The sequence below is a fragment of the Syngnathus floridae genome, chromosome 17, assembly GCF_059516105.1.
Source record: "Syngnathus floridae isolate MCC-2025c chromosome 17, RoL_Sflo_1.0, whole genome shotgun sequence".
Taxonomy (NCBI): domain Eukaryota; kingdom Metazoa; phylum Chordata; class Actinopteri; order Syngnathiformes; family Syngnathidae; genus Syngnathus; species Syngnathus floridae.
The window spans coordinates 4,672,040-4,690,683 of record NC_142429.1 but is presented as its reverse complement, the minus strand read 5'-3'; the positions used below and the strand labels follow the sequence as shown (position 1 = coordinate 4,690,683).

At 43.2% G+C, this 18,644-nt stretch overlaps 3 protein-coding genes across 4 annotated transcripts; 2 read left to right on the top strand and 1 right to left on the bottom strand.

The window, feature by feature from the left end:
• The first annotated feature begins 3,423 nt into the window (after positions 1-3,423).
• On the top strand, positions 3,424-8,151 carry rundc1 (RUN domain containing 1). Its single transcript, XM_088358557.1, has 5 exons — positions 3,424-4,177; positions 5,095-5,253; positions 5,502-5,700; positions 5,773-5,874; positions 5,957-8,151. Exons 1-5 carry the CDS (start codon positions 3,785-3,787, stop codon positions 6,820-6,822), a joined length of 1,719 nt encoding a protein of 572 aa, XP_088214683.1. The 5' UTR covers positions 3,424-3,784; the 3' UTR covers positions 6,823-8,151.
• Positions 8,152-11,614: 3,463 nt separating this feature from the next.
• rpl27 (ribosomal protein L27) lies at positions 11,615-13,191 on the top strand. The gene is made up of 5 exons (XM_088357900.1): positions 11,615-11,693; positions 12,167-12,249; positions 12,659-12,828; positions 12,912-13,022; positions 13,104-13,191. Exons 2-5 carry the CDS (start codon positions 12,169-12,171, stop codon positions 13,150-13,152), a joined length of 411 nt encoding a protein of 136 aa, XP_088214026.1. The 5' UTR covers positions 11,615-11,693; positions 12,167-12,168; the 3' UTR covers positions 13,153-13,191.
• Positions 13,192-13,515: 324 nt separating this feature from the next.
• bcat2 (branched chain amino acid transaminase 2) lies at positions 13,516-17,939 on the bottom strand. Of its 2 annotated transcripts, none has more exons than XM_088357898.1 (11): positions 17,698-17,939; positions 16,464-16,535; positions 15,823-16,324; positions 15,518-15,628; positions 15,318-15,437; positions 15,078-15,241; positions 14,793-14,935; positions 14,603-14,688; positions 14,395-14,535; positions 14,235-14,309; positions 13,516-14,145 (listed from the first exon to the last, which is right to left on the bottom strand). In XM_088357898.1, the coding sequence occupies exons 3-11, from the start codon at positions 16,117-16,119 to the stop codon at positions 14,104-14,106; spliced, it is 1,179 nt and encodes a 392-aa protein (XP_088214024.1). In that variant the 5' UTR covers positions 16,120-16,324; positions 16,464-16,535; positions 17,698-17,939; the 3' UTR covers positions 13,516-14,103. The 2 variants fall into 2 exon arrangements, with proteins under 2 accessions (XP_088214024.1, XP_088214025.1); XM_088357899.1 differs by having other exon boundaries at positions 15,823-16,023; positions 17,698-17,937.
• Positions 17,940-18,644: the final 705 nt, after the last annotated feature.

The following is an 18,644-nucleotide window of genomic DNA, read 5'->3' as shown; positions in this document are numbered from 1 at the left end:
ACGAGTCGTGAATTGCATTTCCCGTTCACCAACGAACGAATCTGTGAGTGAACGAATCACTCAGTGAGTGAATCACTCACTGAGTGATTCGCATTTCCAGTTCACCACGAGAACCGATCAGTGAGGGAACGAATCCTGGCTTTCCCGTTCGCGAACGAGTCAATGAGTGAAATGCCTTCTTGTGCATCAACGGATCAGTCAGTGAATATGTTGCGTCTCATAGCGTGAACTATGGAAGCCAGAATGTAGATTTACGATTTACTTATGGTAGGTTTTAAATAACGTGTATGCATATATATATATGCCTAAATGTTGTTATCCAATATATCGACTGCAATTCCACATTTGATTGCTGGTTTGAAATGTACTTTCATTATTATTATTATTATTATTATTATCATTATTATTATTATTATTATTATTATTATTATTATTATTATTATTATTATTATTATTATAAACATTTGTTATAACTTGTCTGGTGTTTTATTCCTTGTTTTTATATTCGCCATTCAAAACATAAAAACCAGACATTTGGTTAACTGTTTTATATGACAATATGTATGTGTTTTACGTTGTTATATGAGTTGGTGTCCCCAAAATTATGTATGACGTTGTTGTTTTTTTCAACCTTTTATTCAAACATAAACATAAACACATTCGGTATAATAACACCATCAACTACTGGCCAACAAATACAAAATTAAAATATCAATGTCGGCACTCACTCGTGAAGACCAATCAGCAGCGCCAGCGAGCGTTAGATGGAGGAGGGACTTTACGAGTCAGTGACGTAACTTCCCGTTCACGAACGAGTCGTGAATTTATTATTATTATTGTTATTATTATTTTTTTAAAATAAATATTCATGTTAAAACTTATCTAGTTTTTTATTCCTTGTTTTTATTCTCGCCTATTAAAACATAAAATAGGCATTTGGTTAACAGCTTTATATGACAATATGTAGTTTGTGAAGTTGGGTGACACTTGTTCAACGTGTTTGGACATTACTTGTGGTGTACCTTAGGGGTCAGTGTTGGGCCCTAAACTTTTTATATTATACATAAATGATATATGCAAGGTATCACATATTTTGAAGATGGTAATAATTACATAAGCACAATATATCCACTTATTATTTTACAAAAAAAAAGCAATACGGATCATTCATGGGGCAAGATACAGGGATCACACAAATTCATTATTATTAGAGTCAAAACTCATCAAACTCAAAGATATAGTGGAATTCTGGACAGCACAAATACTTTACAAAGCAAAAAATAATCTGTTGCCGACTAATATTCAGAATCTTTTCACTGGAAGGGAAGGGAGTTATAATTTAAGGGTCACGTTTAATTACAGGATAAGGAAGGCACCCACAACAAAAAAAACATTCTGTATTTCAATTTGTGGAGTTAAGCTATGGAATACTTTGGAGGGGACACTCAGGGAATGTTCAAACATCTATCAGTTTAAAACAAGATACAAAGAAGAAATTATTTTTACAAGGTACAGAAATGAGGGTGTATGAGTATCATGGGGTGTTTAGTATTTATTGATTTACGTTTCTTTGTTGATTTGTTTATCTTGAACGCTCTGCACAGAGGGAAATATTTTGCCTAACAAAGAAAAGATACAGTTGGAAGCATGATTAAACTAAGAATAAGCAAAGACATGAAGTATCAAAAGAACAGCAATAGATTAATGATGTCACAGCCAAACATAATTTCGTACAAAATGACAAAATCGAAAGAATGAGGTACGACAGTGTATGTCCAAGATTGGAGAAGAATGTTCACAGGAAGGTCACGTGGAGATAAAACCAGCAGGTGCCAGAGGGAGCCAGCCAAGGACTCGGCCAAAGATGATCGCCAAGGCCGAAAGACGGGATGGAAGACAACAGCCCCCACACACACCGAATCGCCTATAACCAGCACCCACTCCCATGGCGAACTTGCCCCACCCCAAAGACTCATCACCCATCAAACTCGGCCCACACTGGCATGTGCAGCTGATATAAGCTAACCAAAGAACCTTGAACGTTGCCTTTTCTGAATGGAGACTTTCCGCTCTTAAAGGGCCCAGCGCTGTATTGTACGTTCCTGATAACAGAGCTGTCTGAACAAGAATTGTGATTGAACTCAACCAACCTGTGTAAATCTAATTTGTGCTTCAGTGTCTTAGCATTTTCCTAAATCTGAAGAAATCAAACGAGCACGCAGTGAGTAAATTGGATAACAGGTGATTGGCAATGGCTTTTGCCGTGAGGCGCAGATAACGCGCTCCCTAAATTGTGGACAGAATCCAACAATTTGTTTGTCATTGTTTTGTTCATGCTGTTTTTTGTTTTTGTTTTGTTTATTTTTATCATTCAGGTATCTTTGTGTTGTATTTGAGGTATGTATGTATGTTAAATGTTTGTGTGTGAGATATATGTATGTATTAGTGTCTAGCGATCAGCAGGTGGACGATAATTTAGTAATTTAGTATTTTGTTGGTATAACTGAGGCAAAATGATTTATGGCTGGGTATTTAGGGATTATTAAAAGGGGGTGGGATTAAATAAATTATACTTCTTCCCACTCCTTTTCAGGCATGTGAATATGATTTATGGTTTCTTTGTGGTTATATCTTGCTACTCTTTTAGTATGTGTGTATGTATGTGTGAATATGTATGTGTGTAGAATATGTATGTGTGTATACATATATATATATATATATATATATATATATATATATATATATATATATATATATATATATATATATATATATATATATATATATATATATATGTATATGTATGTATGTATGTCTGTATGTGTATATATGTATATGCATGTATTCTGTCTTGTCTTTTCATTTGTGTACAGTAATTTTTTTCCAAAAAAGTATGTTTTACGTTGTTATATGAGTTGGTGCACCCCAAAATAACAAATGTCGGCATAACGGGTTTTTTTCAGCTTTTTATTAAAACACAAACACATTCGGTGTAATAACACCATCAACTGCAAGCCAACAAATACAAAATTAAAACATCAATGTCGGCATAACGTGTGTTGGCTGTAAATGGTTTTAGCAGCAATGCTGTCTGTCACTCACTCGTGCAGACCAATCAGCAGCGCCAGCGAGCGATAGATGAAGGAGGGACTTTACGAGTCAGTGACGTAATTTCATGAACGAGTCAGTTCACGACCGGGTCAGAGACTGTTGTCAACGGATCAGCGTGTAAGTGTTGTATTATAGAAAGAAATGTGTTAATTACCCGAGCCAATTATTATTATATATAATAATTTGTGTGTGTGTGTGTGGGGGGGGGGGGGGGGGGGTTGTGTAGCTGTATTGTTTGATGTGGTTAGTTTCCACTGGATGTAAAAAATTAAAAAAAACAACAACGTATAAGTGTGTGTGTGAGTACGTGTGTGTGTGTTTTAGGGGGGATTCATTGAATTATTCGTTTTAACGAATATTTTGAGTGAACTGATTCTAAAGATTCACTTCACCTAAAAGAACTGGAATGCACATCACTACGCAGCATAAACCGCTAGATTTCCGGGTATTCTGTGATTGGATAGAACGCTTCTGCTGTGACGTAGGTTATTTGTTACTTTCGGATAACCTGTGATTGGCCGACGCGTCTCACACTGACGTATGAGTCGATCTGCATCAAAATGGCGATACACCTGTCTCTATAACGGTGATCGGCTCTATTTTTTCGTGATTTAGTTCATTATCACGTTCTAAACCGAGAGAGAATTATTATTAGAGGGCGCCTCTGTTCACTATGTCTACGGAGGAGCTTTCAGCCTCGGATAGCGAGGCCGCACTGGCCGGCGCCGGCGAGCGCTGGGCGCCGGTGGGCGCGGTGGCCAACCCCGAAGAGGAGCGCGCGAGTGGCGGTCAGCCTCGGCGGACAACCTCGGTCGGCGGAGGCGACGTCGACGACGAAATGGCAGGGCGGCTGAGGAAGCTGGAGGAGGAGCAGGAGTTACTCAATTCGTCGCTGCTTGCGCTCACGTCGCACTTTGCCCAGGTGCAGTTCCGACTCAAGCAGATCGTCCACGCGCAGAGCGACGAAAAGGAAAAGATGCTCACCGAGTTGGAGGAGTTCGCCTTCCGGGGATGCCCACATGTTCTTGGCTGCGGACCCCGGGACCCCCAGCACCTCCACAACACGGTGAGCGGGGAAAAACGCAAAATTTCATTTGTTGTCATGCGAGACTTTAGCTTCTTGTGTTTACTTTCTTCGGCTTTAGACACGCCTTTAAGTCATGTACTACAATTAATTTGTACATACAAAACATGTTCGATTTCGTCTCCTAAGATAAACCAATGCTGGCAATACAATCAAAAAACGGATAAATGAATAAATGAGACTTTTGAGCGAAGGGCGTCCATGTCCGTGTCAGCATGACGTCACGTGGCAATAAATAACGTCAGACTTAAGCGGCTTTCTGCGTCGCATGCCTTTTTTTTCTCTTCTTCTATCACTGTATCTCATCTTGTGGTTTTCAGTCTTTCCTTGCCTGAGAGCACCATCAGGCAGTCTCAATGTCAGTAAAAGAAAATATGCAGATGGCTTTCTTATTTGATGAAGGCTGTTGTGTACTCAGCCAGTGTTTACTTCCTGTTCTTCATGTCTTTGCTACCTTCACACATGCTTCACCAGCAGGAGGACCTGGTGAGTTGTACTACACGTTTGTCTCCATTTTCATTTAAAATTTCCCGTCATTCATTTTTGTATATTTTTTATGTACAAATACACTCAAAATATTTTCACGCTTGCAACAAGGTTGTTGCTGCTTTTTTTTTTGAAATCTCCCTTTTCAAAGGTAGTAATGCTCACTTTTGACTCTGAGGTATTAATTTATTAAGCATGGTGCCAGAAGTAACTGCACTGCATCATACATACTGAGAGCTGTTCCCATAGGAACCTTAACTTGACTGACTACCAGGGGGCAGTATACTACCAATAAATGGACCCACACAAAAAAGAGTTTCACACCTGACTGATCTGCCTGTGACTGTTGTCATTGTTTGTTTACATGCGCTGCGGCACTATTTGTGTTTAAATGCCTGTGGTTTGCGTTCCAGAGCGAACGGGAGAAGCGAGAGCGTCTGGAGGCTCAACGGGAGAAGCAAAAAGATCTCATCGTCCAGCTCAAGACACAGCTGGATGACCTGGAGCGCTTTGCCTACCAGGAGGGCAGCTACGACTCGCTGCCGCAGTCGGTTGTCATGGAGCGTCAGAAGGTAAGAACGCCGATGGCCACTTGCGCTTCCTGCAGTAGTCCTGCGGGGAGAATGACGAGCCCTGTCGAGAATGGTCGGGGGAAAAAAAAACAAGTATATTGACGACACCCTATTGGAGCTGAAATATTTTAGTATTGAAATGGTAACCTCAGACGAGGCAATTTTGCGATCATCGAACCTGCGTTCACCAAACACAATGTACACTATTACTCTCCTAATTGTTTCTAACCCGCTGCCATGATGGTTAGGTCATCATCGACGAGCTGATCAAGAAATTGGACGTCAACTTGAATGAGGACATCGGCAACCTGTCGCCCGAGGAGCTGCGGCGGAGAGTGGACACCGCCATCGCGCAGATCGTCAACCCAGCGCGGGTGAAGGAGCAGCTGGTGGAGCAGCTCAAGACGCAGATTAGAGACTTGGAGATGTTCATCAACTTCATTCAGGGTAAGCAGCAGCCTCGTATTCCGCACAACATTGTGGAGGTTTGAGGGACTAAGCGCGTTTCTCTCCTCCCAGATGAGGTGGGCAACCCTCTACTGGGCGGCGACGATAACACATGCGGTCAGCAGCCTCTAGCCGCCTCGGCCAAGTCCAGAACCCCCAGAGGAAAGAGGACTGGTGAGTCTGACTGGTACTCCAGGCTTTTCTGGTTCTGTTATTTTCCATTAACGGATTGATTTTGGCCGCTTGTCTTCACCAGCGGACCCGGAGCAGGCACGGAGGATGCGTGAGACGGGCCTGCAGCTGATCCAGAAGGCTCTGGCAGTGCTACAGATCTTCGCCGTCAGCCAGTTCGGCTGCTCCGCCGGCCAGGCTCCGTCGGGCGTGTGGCAGCAGGACTCTGCGCAGCGTGACTACGGTCCTCTGCTCCGCCGTCTGGAGGCCGCTGTGGACAAGGTCCGTGTGCTGGGTTCGCGCCACCAGCCCGGCACGGACCACGTGGTCAATTACACCGGGAACTCCGCTCTGGGACCACGCGACGAGCTGACCACGTGCGTACGCAAGGACCTGGCCTTGGTTCTCAAAGACTTGCTGGCTCACGGTCTGGTGTCACCATCACAGACCGTCAGCCTCGTCCTGGCGCCCATCTCCTGCTTTCTGCCCCACCGGACTGCCGGCCCCCAAACCATACACCCCTGGGAGCTCTTTGTCAAGTACTACCACGCCAAAAACGGCAAGGCCTTCGCAGAGTCGCCTGCCCGCCAGCTCTCGCAGTCCTTCAGCCTGCCGGTAGGGGATAGTCCGGTGACCGTCACCCCCAAACAGTCCCTGCTGTGGGCCATCCACACAGTTCTGAAGGAGCACGGGCGCTACAAGCGAGGCCCCGACACGGAGTTCAAGGCACTGGTGTGCATGGCGCTCAACGAGCAGCGGCTGGTTTCGTGGCTCAACCTGCTGTGCAAGGCGGGCACGCTGGTGCACCCACACTACCTGGCCTGGAGCTACATGGCGCAGACCGGCTTCGAGGGCGCCCTGCGCATCCTGGGCCGCATCAGCCACCTCAAGTTTGACCTGCCCGTCGACCTGGCCGTGCGGCAGCTCAAGAACATCAAGGATGCTTTCTGAGCACACCTGACCGACGCTATCAATGGAGAAGGCCAAATCACAATTCAAACAATTATAAAGTATTATGTGATTAAAATGAGGGATTAAAATGAGGGATCTTAGGTTCTGTACATACATTAACTCGTTTTGAAACGTATCTCTAATTGAGCCGGTCAATCTTTCCTGTCTGAAAATCAAACGCGGCCCTCGAGCACCCACCCCGTGACAGCTTTCTGATTATCCTCAACATTCTGCTACTGACAGAGTACAAAAGTATCTCGACCCTCATGGCTGACAATCCACAAATGAGGAGGCACTTGCACAGTGACTGACTTTGCTGCTTTTCTTGTTTCATTGAAAAATATTTGATGTGATATGACTGTAGGTATACCATATTGGTTGTGTCAAGTCTATCTTCTCCTTGAATGTAAACACCGTCGTTGCTATTAAAGTGCTACCTACACACGTGTCGTATGTTTTAAAGTGCTAACAAGGACACCAGCAACAAGTCAGACCAGAAAAGTAGAAAATGTTGTGTTATATATTATATTGTTACTTATGCGTAGAGATGTATTCATTTATTGGACCATATCAGCATACTTGTAAAAGCAGCTGTGAAGTGGGAGAAACAGAAATGTGTATATATTCTGTTAGTTTAGACCAGGGGTGTCAAACTCATTTTTTTTCACGCGCTGCATTGTAGTCATAGCTTCTTTTGGATGCCCATTATGACTGTCAACCCAAAAAAATGTATGAGCATCTCATATAATATACAGTAAAAGCTACAAAACAAACTGACAAATCATTTTCAAATCAGATGAGTAAAAACTGGTCAAATATTTTAAAAAAACAGATATTATTAAAAGTGAAGACAATTTGCAATTCTAGTACTGACATGAATTTTATGCACAATTTGTCTTCGCGGGCCACATAAAATGATGTGGCAGGCCGTATCTGGCCCTCGGGCCTTGAGTTTGACACCTGTGGTTTAGACAAACTTGTATACATTTTTATGTTCAAATGTGTAAATCCTCTTCTTATTTTATATAAACATGACTGCTCAATCAAAAGCGCGGACACAACACGTGCAAACGCATGCACGCGCGCATACACACACACACACACACACGCATGAATACACGCACACACACACACACACACACACACAGGGCGGTTACTTCCCAAATACACATTGATACCAAATGGTCAGGTGACGCTTTTCCGGCGGACAGTATAAAACCTTCTGACCTGGAGAATGGGAGTTGTTGTATCATCTGCTGCCGTCCCTGGCGTACTGGCCGCCATTAAACAACCCAAGATCTTGCCAATAAAGAACCAACTGTTACTCCATATCTTTGTTTTCCTTCCTCAACAACGGACATCTCAAACAACACTCAACTGCTGCCAGGCCTGAATCGTGAAAATTTAGCTATTTATGTTCTTTTCCATCCATCCATCCGTTTTCTGAACCGCCTAGTCCCCACGGGGGTCGCGGGTGTGCTGGAGCCTATCCCAGCCGTCATCAGGCAATAGGCGGGGGGACACCCTGAACCGGTTGCCACCCAATCGCAGGGCACACAGAGACAAACAACCATTTGCACTTGCACTCACACCTAGGGACAATGTGGAGTCTTCAATCGGCCTACCAAGCATGTTTTTGAGATGTGGGAGGAAACAGGAGTGCCCGGAGAAAACCCACGCGGGCCCGGGGAGAACATACAAACTCCACACAGGGAGGGCCGGAGGTGGAATCGAACCCAGACCCTCCTAACTGTGAGGCAGGCGAGCTACCCAGTGCGTCACCGAGCTATTTTTTTTTTTAGAAAACTTTTTCTGGTTCTTTGAAACGTGGTCATATTTTGAAAGGCTTAAGCATAGGAGATATAAAAGTGATCATCAGATGCAAGTATTTGAAATTTCCGGTCCCATCAAAAAGAAAGGAACTTCAATTTAAAATGATCAATGATATTGACCCAACTAAGACACGTTTGAAGACAAAATTTAAAATGGAACTGTTTTTTGTGAAGGTGAAATTGATGATTTAGACCATCTTTTCTTTTACACAGCATCACACAGAGACTGCTGGTGTCCTTCTATCGGTGCTCCATAGAGAGCATTTTCACATACTGTATATGTGTTGGGTACACCAGCTGCACTGCAGATCAGAGGAAAAAGCTCCAAGGGGTCATCAACACAGCACAGAAGATCGTTGGCTACACAAAACCCGCTGTCTCAAAAAAACAGAACATTATAAAGGACACTTCCCACCCTGGCCACTCCCTTTTCGAACTGTTGCCATCAGGCAGACGCTGCAGATCAATTAAATCAAGGACCAGCAGATTTGCTAACAGCTTTTACAGTACTGCAGTAGTCACACTAAATGCTACTAAAAAAAATGATCATCTGCTTTAACGAGCTGAAACACCGCGGTGAGCAGAAGAACCGCTGTCATCTACATGTTACTTTTACATGGCTATATTATAAAATGTCACATTTTAACTGTGCAATATGGGGGTGTGCAATTACATGTCTTTTTTAACATAAATATGGGGGTGTGCAATTACATGTGAAGAGAGAGCAACAGCAATGTGTACATGCTCTGTTAGGGTTAGACATCTCATGTACGTTTTGATGCTCATATCTGTACAATTCTTTTTATTAGTTTATATAAACATAACTGCTCAATCAGAATACGAATACAACACACATAACTGTATGAACACACACACACAGGCACACACACACACGCACGCACACACACACACAGGGGGGTGACGCCCCCCACACTCAGGTACCAAATGGTCATGTGACAAGTTCCCGCCTTTCCGGGCAGTATAAAACATGCTGACCTGGAGAAGGAAGCTGTTGTTTTATCTGCTGCCGTGCCTCGTGCATTGGCCGCCATTAAACAACCCACGATCTTGCCAATAAAGAACCAACTCTATACTCCACATCTTTGGTGTTCCTGGCTCAACTTCGGACATTCCCGCTCAACACGCAACAATGTCACTTGTTTGTGTACTTTCTTTTGTGTGGTTTTTAGTTTGTAAAGACTTTTAGCTTGTATTTTTTTTATTTTTTTTATTTTAGCAGATGCTTTATTTTGGCACTTTTAAATTTCATTGTACGTGACAATGACAACAAAGACCGCTGCTATTCTATTCTATTCTATTCTATTCTATTCTATTCTATTCTATTCTATTCTATTCTATTCTATTCTATTCTATTCTATTCTATTCTATTCTATTCTATTCTATTGGTGCGAGTCTGTACAAAGGTTTTGGTTTGACTTTCAACAATGGGCTTGTTCAAAAGGGTTCCTCTTTGTTACTCTTAAATATGGCTTTTTTCATAATGGTAAATTTGATTCTTTTATTAATGATATTATTTTGTTGGCCAAACGATATACAGTCAAACCTCGGTTTTCGAACGTTCCGGTTCTCGAACAAATCGGAATTCGAACAAAAAATTCGAGATTTTTTTGCTTCGGTTGTCGAACAAAATTCGGAGGTTGAACCTCGCGAAATGAGCCGGGAGGACCTGAAAAACCTCGACCACACAGCCCGGATGCCGACTGACTCCGTTGTTATTGTATTTTCGTTACTTTGAGGATTGTATTAAGCCCTAATCCTGCCTCCAAAGAAAGCAAGTGAGTGCAGTAAAGGCATCCTAAAACACAAAGACGCTCTTGAAACAATGCGACAGTGAGCGCCCGGCGCGCCGCTGTTGCGCAATCGGACAAACTTGAGCTCCCTGCGCACTTAGGTCCACTTAAATTTTGGAAAGTACATCAGGACTTTATAAATATTTTCTAAATTTCAGCGACGGATCTGTCACAATAATGCGACCAGCGTGGTGCAGTTGTGCGGTCGGCGGCGCGCTACAGTTGCGCGATCGGACAAAATTAAGCTCCCTGCGCATTTAGGTCCACTTAAAATTTGAAAAGTACATCATGACTTTAAAAATATTTTCTAAATTTCAGCGACGGCTCTGTCACATTAATGCGACCAGCGCAGTGCAGTCGCGCGTTCGGCAACGCGCTACAGTTGCGCGTTCGGCGGCGCGCTGCAGTTGCGCGATCGGACAAAAATGCGCAAATGAAAAAATGCTTAAAAAAGGCGGGGTTTTTTTTGTCCTGGAACGGATTAATCACTTTTCCATTATTTGTAATGGGAAAAATAGATTTGGAATTCGACCAATTTGCTTCTTAAACCGCCTTCTGGAACGGATTGTGATAAAAACCCGAGGCTCCACTGTATACATAAATGTCACTTCTTTAAAACAAAAACAAACATTCTTCATTGGGAGAGTGATCTGAAATCCTACGTAAGTTCCTTAAAACTCATCAACACCAACAATACTGTAAAACTGACCTCATTTATTGAAATGCTGTTTCTGTAAGATGTTTGCTCTGGTTGTATATTCTTTGGATATAAGATGGAGTGGCCCTGTAATGTGTTTTTTTGTTTGTTGTTGTTGTTTTCTGGTATTGTGGATGTCTTATTTTGTTTTTTTTTTCTGCTTGTGGTTGTTGATGCTATTATACCTAATATGTTTGTGCTTGAATAAAAGTTTGAACTTAGAAAACACAACTGTTAACTGTCAGCTCACTGTTTTCCGACAAACCAACTGCTTTACGGCAGTGACGTCACCCTTTGTACCGGGACTTAAGGTCACATACTACAGTTACATATATAAATAGAACGATACATAATTGTATAACATACAAACGGAACAATTTAAGCATAAAATACAGCTAAAACGTCTTACAATTGGCCGCGGAAAAAGCAACCAATTTATTTCCGGAAGTGACGTTTTCACGTGCGGGTCAAGGTTCGTAAAAACTTCCACCACTTCCTTTCCTACCAGCGGAGGCCGTCGAAACGTTTTCAGTGAGTCTGTTTTCTTTGGGACAATCTTTAAACATCGCATCCCGTTTGCCGCAGTAAAATATTTTACCGTACTGGACATTCCGTAGACACTCTACTGCACCTAACACGATTGATATGTTCGCAAATACACGTCTGCTTTTTCGTTCCAATGAGCGTTTACGACTGCGCTTAGATTCAGCGGCGTTGATTCCATCATGGCAGCCTTCCTGTTACCACATTTATGCTACTTGACACTGCTTGCTTGCCAATAAATATATGCCTTTTGACTTGGACCAGATCGAAAACGTGTAATTCTCATTTCTATGAATTTAACGTCGCACGGGTCTCATGTTTGTACTTGTTAGCCACAGGATAGCTAGCACCAATCTAGCCATAAGCGACGTATATTTTACGCGCAGTTCCTTCCTTCCACGCGATTACGTGTTATAATGATGCGGCGATGCCTCGCTGATGGCTTATTGTCCACCGTACAGAAATGGGCAAGTTCATGAAACCTGGGAAGGTGGTCATGGTCCTGGCTGGACGCTACGCCGGCCGCAAAGCTGTCATTGTTAAGGTAAAGACACAAGTGCTAAAACGACTTAAGCATTAGATTTATGTCAAGGAAGAAGCTAGTTGTATATTGCTCAACGTAGCTGCCGTAAAACAACTGAAATAAAGACAACTTACCATTTGAATTTGTAGCAGAAAGATGTTTATGAGCCACAACATCGCAGAAATGTTTCAGCATTGTGCTGACGTACATTGGTTTTAAAAGTCAAATATGCATATTCTTTTTGCTTTGTATAAAATGACTTGCAGCACTGCATCTTACAAAGTTGTGGAACTCTTCTTTGTGAGCATTTGTCTCGTATTGCCGCCATGTGGCAGAGGTGCACACCATAACAAATTAAACTTTTACCACAAGGCACAAAATGTTTGAAAAGTTTCTTACATGAAGCGTGTCTCCATCTTGTGTGAATCAGAATATCGACGACGGCACGGCCGACCGGCCTTACAGCCATGCCCTGGTGGCCGGCATTGACCGCTACCCCCGCAAGGTGACTGCCACTATGGGCAAGAAGAAGCTGGCTAAGAGGTCCAAGATCAAGGCTTTCGTTAAAGTCTTCAATTATAACCACCTCATGCCCACCAGGTTGGTGCTCTGGCTGCACCTTTGGTCAGCCTGCTTGGGAAAACACTTTGCATTTGGAGGTTTAAAATGTTTTTGTTGCATAGATACTCCGTGGACATCCCCCTGGACAAAACTGTCGTCAATAAGGACGTCTTCAGGGATCCTGGGCTGAAGCGCAAAGCCAGACGAGAAGCCAAAATGAAGTTTGAAGAGAGGTGAGCTTCCTTTTCCGAAAAGTTCTAACCTGTTAAGTTCACCTTGGTGTCATCTTGATTGGGTCCACTGCTCTTTTGCAGGTACAAGACAGGCAAGAACAAGTGGTTTTTCCAGAAGCTCAGGTTCTAAAATTCTGTCAATTCACTAATAAAACTGTTAAAAAAATTAGTTTGTGCTAAGCCTTTTGTGATCGACCAAGAGTTGTGTAATATTTTCCACAACTTCAGTAGAAGTATTTTTTTTGTTTATACTTTTAGTTTTAAGTCATTTCAATTCCATCACAATTTGATTTTGTTTGATATTTAAGACACAATTGTAACATTTTAAACTGGTAATTGTACTGAATAATTAAAAAAAAACTCAAGTATATTAAAAGGTCAATCATTTTACATGTTTAACATTTTGTTTTCCAGTAATAAGTTGTTTTGCAAATAACTTGCATTACACAAATAATGGCTTGTTGGTCCATTTTCAAAGTAAGAGCAGACTGGCTGGACTTGAATGGGCTTTAATGTAAAAATAACGCAGACTAAACATAAAGAGCACATCAAAAGAACAGCAAAAGGGCTGATTACTGAGCGGAAGACGCGCTGACCTGCCAAACGGCAGTCAGCAGGCACTTGACGAGAGTACGTGGAAGACAGACTAAACTAATGACACTGAATTGTGCGGACAGAAAATTTATCATTTAAAAACATCTAAAAAAAACAAACAACACAAAACAGCGCAGACGGCCAACATCTGTTCGCACCAATCTCCATTTTGGGCCTTTTTGTGCACAGCGGCTCGTCCCAGCCGACTGGGAGTGCAAAGTGGCCACTTTCGTCCACAGCAACCGTTTCAAAGCACTGCAATGCAGCCCAGCACTCGCGTCCAGAAGAGCTGCAACTTTGTGCTATGGTTATATTAGTCTATTTAGAAAGTGGAACCGTGGTGTTGCATCTTGTTCTTATTGCTCCTAAGTCTCATCTCTACTGAGTGGCAGGAGTGCATTAGTGGTTTGAGAGATGGGAGGAAAGAGAGAAGGAGGGGGGGGGGGAGTGGTCCAAACTGCTGATACTACGACCTTGTGCAAACCATTTAAGAGACTAAAGGCGCCCAGTCGCTGCACTTGCGTCCGTACTGTGAAAAGAAGCAAAGGATCTCATCTCATAATTGTCATTAAAACAACTTAGACTTGGCAACCATATTGTTCATGTAAGGACACTCACCTGAATATCGGTGAGCTCTTTGTAGAACCTCTGAGCCAGGTCGGGTCCGTTCTGCATGGTTGGGATCTGGTATGTCTGAGAAGGGAGGAAGGAGAGTCATGGATTTGTTTTGGACACAAGGGGGCGCTCACAACCACCACCAAAAATCAAACAAGCACACCTGGCCCTTGTAGAGGAGGCTGCCGACTGGACACACTACGCAGGCGGTGCCGGCACCAAACACCTCCAGGACACGGCCGGCGTCCAGCGCGTCCAGCAGCTCCTTCATGCCCATTGTGCGCTCCGTCACTTTGAACTCACCCTACGCACAAACTCAACAATTTTTCCAACCAAAACATTTGAAGGAAGCAATATGAGGAAAAACTGACCCAGTTTCTGGCCAGGTCCAGCAGAGACTGCCTGGTGACTCCAGGAAGGATGATGCCGTCCAGGGGCGGAGTCACTAACTCTTTCTCTACAATACAGAAAATCCCGACAGATCGGTCCAGAAGGAACTGAATCGAGTTTATGACATGGCTTGTGTCAACGCTTTGAAATATTGTCATCGGCTCGTTGTACCTCCATTGTGATCATTCCAGTAGATGAAAAGGTTCATGGTCCCGACCTCGGTGATCTCCTCGTTGTCGCCGTACAGCCACAAAACCTGCTGGCAGCCGCGCTCAACTGCCTCATTCTGGACTGCGATGGTCGGGCCGTAGTTTCTGCAAGAGGCGCGTCGGTGGCATGAAAAAAAACCCCATAATGGCTGGATGTCGACTTATTTTTAAGATTCTGGAACCCACTTCGGATGAAGTGGTGTCCCACTATACTGTCGTTTAGAGCTTTTCCGTCGAGGCGACTCACCCTCCCATCTTGTAGGCGCCGACTCCGCCCTGCCAGGCGCGCACGAAGGACGGGTCAGCCAGCAGCGAGACGGGGTTGAAGGAACCCGTGGCGAAGTACGGCCCCACCGGGCCCACGATCACAAACAGCAGCGCCTGGCTGGCTCGAGTCACGCCCAACGACGGCTGACAGATGGACCGGCAGTGAAGATGTCAGATCCCGACACATGCAAAAATAGACGCGAGATGAGATGCGCCTTACCTCTGTGCCAATGAAGGTGGGCCGGATGTAGAGGCTGGCATCCTGAGAGTAGGGAACCCACTCCTGGTCCAACTCCACCAGCTTCTTGATGCACTCCAGCAGTTCACCTTTGTCAAACGTCTGCAAAACAAAACAAGCGGCATCAAAAAATATCGATGACGACGACCAAAGGAGCGCTTTGGCGCCGGCTCGGAACTCACAGGCAGGCAGCTGCGCTGGGCGCTGCGGTGCATGCGCTCCATGTTGAGCATCGGTCGGAAGAGGCGCACGCGGTTGTCCACGCCACGAAACGCCTTCATGCCTTCGAACAGCTGACAAGCAGCGCCACCACAACGACACAAGAATATAAATAAATGCAACACATTACATTTAGGGTCAATTTCATATCTATTTTCACATTGTTTTAATAATGTAACCTTTTTTTCAGGCGTACTCTTGAGGTGGTCTTTTTAATTGTATAAAAAAAAATGCTTTAGCTACGTACATGTAATATAACACAACTGACCTCAATGGAGTAGTGCAGAGCGGAGCTGGCTGGATGCAGCGAAAGGTTCTGGAAGGGCTTGATGCGAGGCGCATCCCAGCCGCTGTCAGCCGACCATGAGACGGTCAGCATGTGGTCCGAGAACTGCTTCCCGAACACCAACGTGGACGGGTCGGGCTTGGCTGCGCCTTTGGTGTTGCGCTCCACGATCAGGTCAGCGGCCTGCGGCGGCACCGCCGTGGCCCAGACCACAAGCATAGTGATTGATTGCGACATGGCCATGCTCGCTTCATTTGATTTGCCACAATTACGTTGCATGAGCGAGACAAGTAGAAGGGACACGCTCCAAATGCAACCACATCTAAGTAGCAAAAAAATGCAATACTTTCTTTTACATAAAAGGTTGCTTTTGTCCAAGAATTAAAACAAATCTGAAAAGATTTTTTTTTCCTTCAAAACATCCAACTTTATCATCACTGATTGCACCTTTACGTTTGGTTCCCCTCCCCCCAATGTGGCCCTTCTACCATTTTAGCCATTTCAAAGATGAGCATCAATTAGCACGAATTAAACAAGAGAGGAGAGAGCATGAAGAAAAGCAGAACATCGGATTAAAAGGGGAGACACGTGACAGGTTCCCATGATGCTTTGCGGCCCGTTACCTTAAAGGAGCTGGCGAGACGGTGCGACGTCAAGGCCACAGGAAGCGTCACACACAATCTCCCGTGGACCACCTGAGCGACACATAAAGGTCAGCAGAGGTGAAGCAGCTTGTTGCATACTCATCAAACTGGTGGGTGTGCACTGCTCTTGACCAATCCGATCGCGGCGTACCACCGCGCTATAAATAGAAACCTGGCACACTTCCCAGTGGATCGGAGTGTGTGATCACCTGACTTGACTTGTTTGCTTAAATAAAAATAAAAGGTATGAGCCCAATTACTTGCATTTGAGTATTTTGAGTCTTGATACTTGATCATGAATTTCTGCATTACAATTTTGATGAAAACATGTTTGTTTTCGTGAAATATTGTAAAACAATTTTTCAATCAAGCACAGACTACACAAATTCACATTTCTTTGGAGAAAAAAAGTTGTAGTTATAAGAATAGAGCAATTTTTAAAGGAAAAAAAAAGAATTTTTACAACAAAGAGGAATTTTGTGGCTATAATATGTAATTTTGCGAGAAAAAAGTTATTTTCCCAGATAAAAAGAAATTTAAATAGTTAAATTAATTGTAGCACAATTGTACAAGTCACAGCTTATTACAATATCGATTAAAAAAAATACAAATGTGCAAGTTTTTTCAGTGACCGAAGTGTTATATGTTTCTATTTTGGAAGTTGGCCGTCAATTTTATTCACGCTTCAAAATCAAAATATAACAATTGCGTTTATCAAAAATTTGAATTAATCACATCTACGGTTCATGCATAAAATTCATATGCAATATTAATAAGCGCAATAGAGCATTTTATGTAATCTATGAACGTGTCAGACTTGTTCCCAACCACAGTCTGTCGGTGTATGATGCAACTTTTTATTAGCGTTGCCTATTACTTTGGGCAATGACGTCATGGCATGCCGAATCAAACAATGAACCGTTACTATTCGTGCACGATCTTTTGTTAATGTCATCGAGTCTTCTTTTTTTAGCTTTTGGACAGAAACGCGAAAATTCCCATGTTTACAAGTGGGATTCCGTCCGATGTCCCTTTTTGTTTTATAGGTCGGCGGTGCTCTGGCGGGACACAGTAGCTCCAGTGAGGCAATTGGAACGCCTTTTTATCGCCTTTCATCTTGGTTATCTTTATTTGCTCGCTATCGGTGCGCTTGGAGTGAAGCATTAACCCAAGAAGGTCAACAGATAACGACATTGCTCGCCTTTGGACTCACCGATCGGAAAGCTGCCATCGCTGCTCTGCTGTGCGCTCACTGATTATTTACTCGTGTGGAAACAAACGCCTACAAGTTCCGTTTTTCAGTGTCACACCTTCAGGTACATTATTTCATGAAACAAACACTTTATAATATAATTCGATTATTATCCTCTCAAGCTTGGCTTCGAAACGAAACGAAACACGTGAAATTAGATTTGCAGTGTATGTTTTGGGCCAACGACACGAATTCCATTGCTGAACCGCGAAGAAGGAGTGACTCGAGTGTCACTTTTGATTGGCTGTAGCCTGCCTGAGAACTGGTAGCTGATTGGCTAATGGAGGGGCGGGGTGGTGAGTGTCACATAAAATGACCTCCATTCGTTTCCCCCTCCAAAATTTAACATTTTATTTAAAGATATTACTGACTGAAAGCATTTTATTGATAATTTGTAAAGTTGAAAGTTCATCTATTGTTGACTGCTGCAAAAAGTTTGAAACCGTGTTTTTTTATTTTTTATGTTAAAATGTGCTCAATCCCATCGAGTGGAAAGTTTAAGCTTGAAATGTGTAAGGTGGTTTGTCAAGTGAAATCGTGTATTCTTGTTCCATCATAAATATTAAAATTATGGCGCGGACACCGGCAACATTTCTGCTTGCATGCAAAAGCGACAACATTAGCATTAGCAAGCTCAAACAATATTGGGCGGGACACTTGCCCTCAAACACAAATTTGTTGAAAGAAGTGAAACAGGTTTCAACTGACAAACTGATACACATCATGTTTTCAAAATTTGCAAACAGTAAGAGCTGACAAAACTTTAATATAAATGTTACTTTTCACGCTCACTCTCACATCAGTGTGTGGGTATTATTTTTACAAAGTGTGGTAATTGAAAACATCCTGGTGTCGTTCACGATGCAATGTTGATGGTTGAACAAGCTGGTAATTTGGGGGGGTCTCAT